Source organism: Branchiostoma belcheri, unplaced genomic scaffold, assembly GCF_001625305.1.
Source record: "Branchiostoma belcheri isolate BF01 breed outbred unplaced genomic scaffold, Haploidv18h27 scaffold205, whole genome shotgun sequence".
NCBI lineage: Eukaryota > Metazoa > Chordata > Leptocardii > Amphioxiformes > Branchiostomatidae > Branchiostoma > Branchiostoma belcheri.
The window spans coordinates 178925-190470 of NW_017803547.1; the positions used below are offsets into that span (position 1 = coordinate 178925).

The following is an 11546-nucleotide window of genomic DNA, read 5'->3' on the forward strand; positions in this document are numbered from 1 at the left end:
ACTTCTTAGGGAAGCGACTGTGGGAGCCCCGGCATACAAGTAGGATGGTACCCAGGCTATTTACTGCTTGGTTCAATGGGGAAAATCATGTAAGGGACTAAGTCTTTGCAGAGACCCCAACATTGTCATTTCAAGACACTGCTAATATAGTAATAAGCATTTCTATCTACAGTTGTGTACTACAATTGTCTCAACTGTGAAAAGCTCATTTTCCCTCCTTACTGTGAAATAAACCAACACAAAAAGAAAAAAATTCATAGTTGTAGCGCTATCACGTCCTAGTTGGTAAGAATCCAGTCATAAAATTTATTCATTATAAAAAATATCTATTTCACAAAGCCAGTTTTCTGAAAATCCTTCAAAAAAGATCTGAAAAGGTCAATGACTTTACCAAGGTCGTAAAAGAATCATTTTTCAACATGTTGCTCAAATCTGAGCGCTTTTTGATTACGTGCTTGGAAACATAAGGTCATTGACACCAAGGTTCCAACCAGCACAAAAAAGCTGACTTTGCCGGGTGAAAAGCTTGAGCTAAAATTCCTTCATGTATAATTCTATTTGAGAAAGCCAGTTTTCTGAAAGCCCGAAAAAGAAGAACCAAAAAGGTCAATGACGTGGAAACTTGTCATATAACATGTTGCTCAAATCTGAGAACTTTTTGATTACCTGCTTAGAAACAGAAGGTCATTGACACCAAGGTTCCAATCGGCACAAAAAAGCTGACTTTGCCGCTTGAAAAGTTTGAAGTAAATTCCTTCATCACTTATTCATTGATCACTTATTGATGACTTTCACAAACAGCGTGTTTGTCGTCGGGGGTGCAACGCCCTCTGGGTTACCAAAGTTCACCTTTACTCACCTGGTAGAGGTCGGTCAAAGGGTCAACATGAATGTTCAAGGTCAGCGTGCAGTAAGAGGTCACAGGGTGATCATGCAGGGGGAGCATGATCAGGGCATGATCAGCGCATGATCACCTAGTAGGTGCTGGCAATGCATACATGTACACTGTACGATGTACATGTATCATAAAGCTGCTGCATAATGTTATATGACTGTAACACAATCATATAATACATATTGTGTATACTTGTAACAACTGGAGTCTTTCCAAAATCCCACTTGTTGCAATTCAAAATGTCAGTTTTTATGGTTTAGTTAGCTGGGTGGGTAAAGGAACCTCCATTGGCCACGTACTACATGTTAGGCCAGGTAAAGTTGATTTTAGCAGTGACATCATCTCAATGGAACTTAAAATCCGATATGGGAGTGGAGGGGAACGGCCAAGTGGGTAGAGTGTTTGCCTTGCATTCAGTTACTGTAGGTCGCAGGTATGATCCCCGGCCAATTCATGATAAAGAGTACTTTTAAAATGGTACAGCCTACTTTCCCTGCTTAGCACTCAGCATTTGAGAAATCTCTTTGGAGTATCTATGGGAGTTGAATACAAATGACTGCCAGCGGACTAGCCCCCTGCTGTAGTGACTGCAAAGCTGAGTGGCCCAAGGGCTACTGAACTAGAGATGGGTACTTTTTATCTGACATGCTCTACTTCCAACAGCAACAGTTGGAATGAAATGTACAAGAAAGCCCCCAGTCTGCCACACAAGACATTTTCTTAACCCTTGTCCTGCTGGCATTCCTGGCACAATATTTTTCAATATTTTCATGTCTTAATTAGATTAAAAAGAAACAATTTTTTTGCCCTGCAGTGGCATAGTTACTTCCGCATTCGTTGCGTTTCGCTGCGGTGTAATCCGTTGCACGAGAAATACCCCCAAATCGTACCTATACAGGGTGTTATATAGATGGTACTGAATGTGCCGCGCAACATATGTTGCGCACAGCAGGACAAGGGTTAAGACAACACCATACTTACTTGAACATTCCTTGCAAAATGCTCTGCTGTAACAAGCTTTGATTACCCTTTCTTGAGATGACACCATACATGTTGTACTTGAGCACGTTCCTTGCAAACTGCTCCTTCTGCTGTAGAGTGCTGTACGACTTGGCAGTTTGAGAAGCCTTTCTTGAGGACAACACTTTATAATTACTTTAAGACATTTCCTTAAGTCAAAACTTTGAGTAGCCTTCTTTGAGAGGAGAACTCTCTAGTACTTACAATGTACCTGAGCAAGTTCCTTCCAAACCACAGATACCAAACATGCTGTTCACAGACACACACACACACACACACACAAATGTACGCAAAAGCAAACCATCCCTGGCAAGGTGTTTCTCAAGATCCCTCAGACAGCACCATACTTACTTGAGCACGTTCCTAGCGAACTGTTCCTTCTGCTGTGCGGTGACCAGTCCAGAGGGAAACCCCTCCACCTTCATGACCTCTCCCATCCAGGTACAGGTCAGCTGGAAGCAGTGCTTGTTTCAAGAAAAAGGCTTCGTCCTTAAGACATTTCCTTAACTCAAAACCTTGAGTAGCCTTCCTCGAGGGAAGATCTCTCCACTTACCTGAGCAAATTCCTTCCAAATTACAGATTCCAAACATACTGTTCACAGACACAGGTACCTAAAAACAAGGCATATCCTTGGCAAGGTGTTTCTTGATCAAACATCCTTAAGACAGCAGAATACTTACTTGAGCACGTTCCTTGCGAACTGTTCCTTCTGCTGTGCTGTGACCAGTCCTGAGGGAAACCCCTCCACCTTCATGACCTCTCCCATCCAGGTACAGGTCAGCTGGAAGCAGTGCTTGTTTAGTGCCATCAGGATATCCGCCATGTTGTCTGTCACCGAGCGAGGTGCGTCTCCTCCAATCGCTTTTAGGATAACCTAGAGGCAGAAACATTGCACACCATTATGCAAAACTGAGGGGCAGGGCTAGAAATGATTTTTCTATATACCTCCAGGTGACATTGAAAATTATCTGCACCAAAATTTACCTGCACCACTCATCAACCTACAGATGTGAACTGGAGAACAGATAGCAGATCTGATGTGTAAATCTATTTCAAGACATTGTTCCTGCTTTGTACATGTATCATACTGTCTTGTCAAGCTTCATACATCCCCGCCAATCACTTTCAGGATAACCTAGAAACAGAAACAATTTTACACCATTGTACAAGACTGAGAAATGGAAGCAGTGCTTGTTCAGTGCCATCAGGATGTCCGCCATGTTGTCTGTCACCGAGCGCGGCGCATTACCACCGATCTCTTTTAGGATCACCTACAAGAAACATTAAACACCATTATACAAGACTGAGAAGTATGTTCAAAGGTGTAGGTAACATTACAAAATATCTGCAAGAGACAAAGTTTACCTGCACCACTCCGACTTCACAGATCACACTAAGAACTGCTCAGAAACCATTGCCATTATTTTTACTTCACTAATATTTGGCTGTCCCTTACTTTTGCCAGTATGCCTAATGCTTCCCCCCATTAGGACAACCTGTATACTACAAAGACAAGCTGAATTGAATTTAGATACATGGCAGATATAGTTAATTGTGATAATACTAGTAATTGTTACTACATGTACCTCCAGTAGCATGCGTCCATGTTGTGTGACCACCTGTAGCACCAGAGGGTTGGAGACACTCTGTCCAATCAGCTCAGCCTGGGGGAGGAGGATGAAGAAAAGACATCATCGACATCCAGTATTAATAATATTTCTTACTTTTGTACGATTCCTTTTCAGTGTAACACACCAGGCTTAACAGACATGTCCTTAAAATGAATGACTTGTCAGACTTGTCTTAAATTGAGAATATCTAGCTTGAATTGTTGTTTGAAACTGTCTACTAGTAGACAGTTTCAAACACTCTACAGACAGCACTCAATTCAGTCAATTCGGTTTACATTGAAACTCAAGAAATTATGGTTATCATCAACATCCTCATCACTATTCATCCAAAACTTCTACTAGATGAAAAAAGAAAGGAGATTTCCACACTTACGAAAAAGACGCAGGTGGCCTTGACAACATGGTTCTCTGGGAAGGATAACGCCATCAAACCTGCAGCAAACACATTAACAAACAAACATGATTGACTGGCCAAAATCAAGGTTGACAAATAAAAAAGACCTGAAAAAAATGCCTAAAGATATAATTTTTTTGTCTTGCTTACCACATTGAAACAAAGCCTCCGGGTTGCTGTTTTCTTGGAACAAAACTGCAGGACATCTCTTCAGCATCTGGAAGGGAACCACAATTCTTTTCTCTGATATTCCATTTCCATAATAAAGGCTGCCACAAAAAAATCTGAGTCTTCAGGTTGGAGCACTTTTATCGAACTCAGTATGTAAAAAAGTACAAAGACAGAGCAGACTTACGGAGCCTGCCAGGCTCATGAAGCCCTCCACTAGATCTGGGTGTTCCCTGATTCCTGCAGCACAAATGACAAAAAAGCCAGTGAATTAATATTGTTTCATCAGGTTAAAGTCACTCTTTTTACTCAACCAAGTGGTTGCTACTGCTAAACACACTCAATTAGAATCCCACATTACACAATGAACTTCCACAAAGTTCTTTGTGGTGCTTGATGTAAAGGTGTGTGGAAAAGTTTAATAGTATACTACATGTAGTTACATGACTTGAATGTATACTATTATTATTATTAAGGCTGTAGATTGCCCGGGTGCAATCCAATGTAGTAGAGTCTGTAGTTACTACTGTCTCTTTTCTGTCTATATTTGCAAGTGACAATAGGGAGCCAGCAGTAACTGTGGAGGATGGCACCCAGGCTAGTTGTAGATGCAATTTGTTGTACCTTGTACAATTCTTGACAATGTGCAATTAAGTTTTCCTTTCATTCAGTTCAAGAGATTTATTCCACAGTTACTGTTTTTACTAATAGCAAAGAGTTATTATTTGTGTCATAACTTTACCACTTTTAGAGGTATTTATTCAACTTTCAAGTGTCAAAATCTAAAGTACGCTGTAATTTTTCTCAACTACAAAACAATGTATAAATCAAAGGGCTTTTATTGTGCTGACACGCTGCTTTACTTTTAGTGAACACCCACTCAATCAACATCGCTCAACAACATGTTTTTGGAGCACATTGGTCAGTTGCTACGCAGGGTTCGATAGACGCGTGAATTAAGGACTGGGGAGTACAAAGATCAAGGCTTGTCGACCTTACCGTACCGCAAGAATCTTCCACTAGACGTAAGGGGGGTTTGGACTCAAAGTTGCAAAAAAGCAGCCCAGCAACAAAGAAAAAAGCTGTCGCTTTTTCTAAACGATGATTAAAATAGCTTACAGATAATATAGCTTGAACTTTGCTACCATCAGAATGAAGTAGGAGAAGACAGAAATAAGAGTTTAAAAATGTTTTTGTTACGATCCTTCCCTACCGGCGTTACGAACTTTGATTTGCGATTTGTAAGGTAAAGGTGAGAACAGCACCGAGTGTTTGACTTGTACTATTTTTGAAAAGTTGTTTTCGACTTGTTTTTTGTTGAAACATCTTTATCTATTTTCAATCAATGCATGATTTGTAATTTGCGGTTACAAATTAAAGTAAGTAGCATGCTAGCATGTGTGTGACAAAAAAAACAACAGGATTTAAAAACTGATATTTCTATGTATTGGCATCACTTACTACTTACAATCAGTTAGCTGACTTAAAACTTGCTTAATAATAATGTACTTCTTTTGTCGGTGAAGTACTGGTACATTTGTGCTATATTTTGAGTGACAAAAGTACCCCAAAAAGTTTATCACCGATAAAAGTTCAAAACAGTGCACTCTACTAGACATGAAGATCACACCTAGGAAGAAAGAAATTACAAACAATTTCATACTTAAGAAATGGACTAATTTTCTAACATTTCATCTAAAGTTAAATAACGTTGAACTTTTGACGCTATGAACTTCCCATGACCTGGTTATAGTGACCCAATAGTCCAGAGAGTAAGTATGTTACTAAGTGCAGTCATTATGTTATGTAAGTGCTCAGTGGGGGACAAACAACACCAAATATACAGGCCTGTGTGTTTGTCACATCATTTTGTTTCTCTGTTGATACAAGGAGGTTAAAAATCTCTTTGGTTGATAAGGGCAAGAGCGTGAGGCTAGATCTGAAGCGGTAATGATTCTGCAAAGTCAGCAGAACTTCCTGCATGAGAGTAGGGAGGGGGGTCCCGACAATACATGTAATGTACTTTTGAAAACCCCTAGGTATCAGTCTGAATTCAAGGAATGGACATTTGTTGTAAGGTTTGGCCACCTTACTATACAAATAATGATTGGCCAGTTCGTTCATTCATTCATTCTCTGATCAACTCATTAATTCATTAATTCATTAATTCATTCACTCACTCACTCACTCACTCACTCACTCACTCACTCACTCACTCACTCACTCACTCACTCACTCACTCACTCACTCACTCCAATCTATTTTCCCAGTGAGTCCAGCCTACAGTATGTTCATAACAGCAGCCAGGCTGTTGTTGAAAGCTAGAGAAACCTCCTGGGGGCATCTGTCAAGGTCAAATATCTCCTTCAAGGTCACCTTACATCCCCAGTTCTCAACAACAAGAGGTCGTTCACCTGCTGTTGGTGCGAATTCCCAACATTCCGAAGGGGATGTTTGTGTCAGGCTGAAGAATCAACCTCAGCAAAACAATATTTTCATCACCATGACTGACCTAGGCACCTTTAGCACTGGCCCATATGGATGGTATTAACTCTCTCAATATAGGTGTGAAATAATGTTTTTGAATACTCTCCAAGCAGAGGTTTTAGTTTTTGGCTTATTTTTGGTGAGTTTTTAGGCTTTTTTTATCAGGCTTTCTTTTTTGCACTGGTATCTTTTTTTTACGCCAAACAGAAAAGATACCAATGCAAGCCTAATATAAAAGTCTAAAAACATGCCAAAAATAAGCCAAAACCCAAACCTCTGCTTGGAGAGTAGTTTTTGAAGTCCAAAAAAAGCCAACCACAGACAAGTACATGTAGTGCATGTAAGATAGGAACTGGTCAATTTCTTGTCAGGATCAATTCCATGTTTTACAGTAACCCGTGGCTTCTTCCTTCAAAACAAGTGATTGCATCATCATGTCTCCAGCTGGCCGGTTACCTAGCAACCACACACTACCAAATATGGAAGCTGGTGGTTGGCAACATGTTTTTCTCATGTCCATTGTACTCTCCAAGCAGAGGTTGTTGGTGGAAAATCGTTTGCGTTTTATATGTGGCCCTTTTTTGTCGCTACCACCACCAATCCCTTGGGTGGGGAAATGGCTACAAACTGGCCAATTTGATACTGTCTTTCCCCACCAAAATATCTGCTTGGAGATTATGTCCATTGTACAAATGCACTGAAAATGTGTGTCATGAAATTTGACAACTGACAGGTCAAAGCTATTTCTGAAATATGATACCTATTTTAAGCATGTCGGCAGAGCGTACTGCGCCTGTGTGGAACCTGGATTTTTCACGGTTTTTGTCAAATTTTTGTTCAACATTGCATCAGATTTTGCCTATTGCAGAAAACACTTTTCCAACTTAAACTACAGAGTGTTAACCTCACATAACTGAATACTACCTTGTATGAGACGTTCTACCAAAGTGCTATGCATACATGTAATACACTATGGGTTTTGCACAGGTGCAATACGTTCTACTGACGTGCTCCTATTTTCTGATAATCAAAAACCAAGGAAGTAACTTGGATCTGCCTATAATCCCAGTGTATTTGGTGGTGTGTATGTCTGGGTTGATACACATCTCTGTTGTCTGAGATAACAAAGGATGTGGTTACCATGACCAGGAAATGCTGCGCTGTGATTGGATAAAAATATCCTGCTTTTCCTGGGTACCTACTGAGCATGCTCATCGCTAGGTAGTAACTGCTATTTTTAGCTTTTTTTTCTGTGAACTCAACAGATGGTTCAAATACAATGTAGCAATGACCACAAAGTTTTCCATTGTAGCAATGATGATAAAATCATATCCAGTTGCTTGAGTAACTGCTTTTGGAGTATCTTATTACCTGGATGTCTAACCTTCACCGATATTTCCCACACTTACTATAATGGTAAAGTAGACTTAAATCTTCATTATGAATGATAATCCCATATACAGTGCAATTGTCAGGAAAATTGTAAGAGCTCCCAGCTGTTGTAATTATGCATATTAATCAGGTCCTTGGAGTTCCCTTCAAAACAGGAGGAGAAACCTAATCCCTTTGTTGTTCCCAGCTGATAAACAGCTGACTGGGCTTTCACTACAGGATTAGGAGAATCTATTCTCTATTCAGGGGGCTTTGGTATAATGATGAAAGACATTTATTGTACTGTTATGCTCTTTATAGGCTAACTACAGGACATGACAAAACACTATACAAAATTTTAGGATATGATTTACATTTAGACTCAGTGCTGAAAAATGAGGCAGTGTCTAAAGCAGTTGGAGAAAAAGAGAAATGGATACAAGGAATCACCAAATGCATAGACATACCATTTCCTAAATGTTAGATTTAGTCAAGAAGACAGAAATTTTTGCAAGAAAGTTCTGCAATGACTGTAGAAAAAAAACTACCCTACAAAGCTTTTCCATGTTACTTTCTTTTCAAAAATAGTTGACACACAAGTAAAAAAATAGTTTTGGCAGATTTTGAGCTTGTCACTGAATGATCTTTATACAACAGAAAATTCAAGCAAAAACCATCTCCTAATATGAAAGATAAAAACATCCTTCCACCAAAACAACCCTTTGGCCAGTCTGTTTACATCACAAGCCCAGCTGGGTGTTTGTTTGATAAGACTGACCACAGCTCCTCCCACAACCACAAGTGGTCAGGGGGTTCATGTTGACTGGGCTGTGGTCAACACAAAAACATCTCCTGTGGAACAGAATTTGGAACATCTAATGAACTTAGAAGCTTTCTATTTCCATTTCTCTCATAAATATGTTGTTGAACAAAAATAGTTTACTAAACCAAACTAAAGCCTGGACATTCTCTTTGAACTAATACGGCTATCAATGGTTAAAAGGATAATGAAGACTGCTGACTCAGCTGAATGTTACTGACCACAGCCCCTCCCTTGGGAGGGAAGGAGGAGAGTTAGGCAGAACTGATGACAGCTGACTGTTTCTACTGTGCAGGGGATAACTAGTAGCCTGGGTGCCAGACTGTTTCCAGGGCCTACACAGGCAAGGCTGCTCCAGGGCCAACATACATGTACAATGTACCTCCAAGGAGATACAACTTCCTATTCCCTAAGCTAGACCCTGAGAAGCTGGCCAGTGTAGGCCCTGGACACTACAAAAGGGGCAGTACATACGTGTGTATAGGGCAATTGTTTTTTTCAGAAAGGGGCTTACTTCAAAGATTATAAATGATAGAATTGTACAATGTTTGTGTGGCTGTTACTGTAGGGAATGTGAGACAAATCTCTTATCACACTATTGGGGAAACAATTCAAACATCATGTTTTTGGTGAGGACCAAAACAAGCCTGAAGATTAAAGATTGAAGTTATCCTGGAGCAGATTATGAATTATAGAATTGTACAATGTTTGTGTGGCTATATAGCTACATGTTTTAGTGTAGTCTATATGATACTACTGGGGGAACATCATCTTTTTGGTGAGGATCAAAACGAGCCAGAAGATTGCATAAGGAGTTACCCTAGACCAGGTAACACATAACCCAGGTAAGCACACCTGTGAGGAATCACAGCTCATCACTTATAAGACGTTTGCACAACTTATCAAGACAATAACCTCTCAACCACAAACACCTGTCAAGAGGATAACAGCAGGTGACATCTCAAGGTCTCAGGTTATTTATCACCTTTACAACTGGGCCAACAACAACAGGAGCAGGTACAGTGTTTTAAGGTGGTCTTGTGGTTGGGGTTGTTGACTCAGAATCAAAAGGTCCTGGGTTCGAATCCCTAGCAGCTACAGTGTTGTGTCCTTGGGAAAGGCCCTTTACCCCTAATTAAAAATTATCCTCAGGTGAACATGAGTATCTAAACTTAAAGCTTTTATGTATCAGTGATTGCTAGGACAAGGTAGAATGTAGGGATTTTGTAGTTAGGGTTATTGCTTTGGATCCTAAAGGTCCTGGGTTCGAATCCCAAGCAGTTGCCAGTGTTGTGCCCTTCAGAAAGGCACTTTACCCCATTTTCCTCACTTGATTCAGGTGAAAATGAGTTATAGAACCATACGAGTTTATAAATCAGTGATTGCACAACTCTATGCTACAGAAAACAAGACTGTTGTCGACTCGACACTTTGGTACAAAACAAGTTGTTCAGAATAAAGAGTCTATAGACACAAGACATTTACACACCTCAACACACAACAGGTTAGAACAGGTTAAGGAAAACAACAACATCTTAGATGACCTGCAGGCCAAAACAACAAGATTTACACATCTTACTGGCACATAAGATTTATGTCTTAAAGCAGTAAGTCTGAGATTTATGTCTTAAGTGTTTGCTCAAGATAGAAAGAACTTAAACTTGACCTTCTAACTTGGTGACCTTCTTGCTGGGAAAGTAGGTGAAGGTTGGGGTCATTTTTTTTGCTTAAATGACTTCCAGACATTTGGAAGTGAGTGTCACAGTTAATACTACTACAAGGAATTTTAAGAGGAATCCTAGGCCACAATAATTCAAGTTGCTGGTTCTGAGAGTAAAAAAATAAGCTGATCTAATTGAGAAAGATCAAACAAAAAAGAACCAAGGGAAAAGGTAAAATGTATACTGGCATCATAGGTTACTAGATGTACATAAAAAGGTATATTAGTTTTTGTCCCATTTAAAGACACAACACCACTACATGTTACTACATGCTACATGTAAATTGTCATGTTTAACTCTGCCCACATACAAACACACAGACTGACAGCACAGCAAACGTTAGCATAGCAGACTTGATGAGCTGGCATTTTTGTCCGTTAAAAAACAGGAAGGTACAAAAACACTAAACAATGCTGTAACTGATGACAAGCAGGTTCAGGATTGTCATAACAAACATCAGGGTTTCATCATGTCTGTGGACAGGTGGGGGATTCCAGGGGAATGACATCTCTCCAAGCAGAGGTTTGGGTTTTGGCTTATTTTTGGCATGTTTTTAGGCTTTTTTATCATGGCTTTCTTTTTTTTTTGGCGACGCCTGAGGGGCGGAGGCATTTGTGTAAGTACTGCGATCGCTTTGAAAGAATTTCAAAAATTGCATGAATGCATTCCCTAGGGAATTGGTTTTGAGGTAGCCTCCGGCCTTGTGGTCATCAGAACAAGCAGGAAAGGCTTATGTTACCATGCATGCAATAGCACCTTTTCGGGCAAACTGTGGCTTTTTGCACACAGAATATTAATGATTGTCTTTATTGATATTTCAAATATGTTTTCTTCTATCAAAAGAGAACAAATTTCTTGCTCAGGAGCAGCATATTCAAGCTTATAATATTTCAAATATGTTTTTAGTTGCAACTATATGATGCTGTGTGACACATGTAGTGTAACAGTGATGTTTTGTGTAAGGAATTTTATTCACTTGTGTGTTTTCTATCATGTATGTTTGTGTCAGTCTTGCTTTTTTATTTATTATTTTCTTCG

General features: G+C 39.7%; 1 protein-coding gene across 1 annotated transcript in view; it reads right to left on the minus strand.

Annotated features, from left to right (window-relative positions):
* LOC109469499 (importin-13-like) overlaps positions 1 to 11546 on the minus strand; it is a 37563-nt gene that overhangs the window by 6085 nt on the left and 19932 nt on the right. Inside the window, exons 24-30 of the mRNA XM_019768021.1 lie at positions 4297 to 4349; positions 4092 to 4158; positions 3921 to 3979; positions 3503 to 3580; positions 2597 to 2790; positions 2431 to 2440; positions 2267 to 2379 (exon numbers count right to left, since the gene is read on the minus strand). Coding sequence (XP_019623580.1) covers positions 2267 to 2379; positions 2431 to 2440; positions 2597 to 2790; positions 3503 to 3580; positions 3921 to 3979; positions 4092 to 4158; positions 4297 to 4349 — 574 coding nt within the window. The remainder of the gene's footprint in view (positions 1 to 2266; positions 2380 to 2430; positions 2441 to 2596; positions 2791 to 3502; positions 3581 to 3920; positions 3980 to 4091; positions 4159 to 4296; positions 4350 to 11546) is intronic.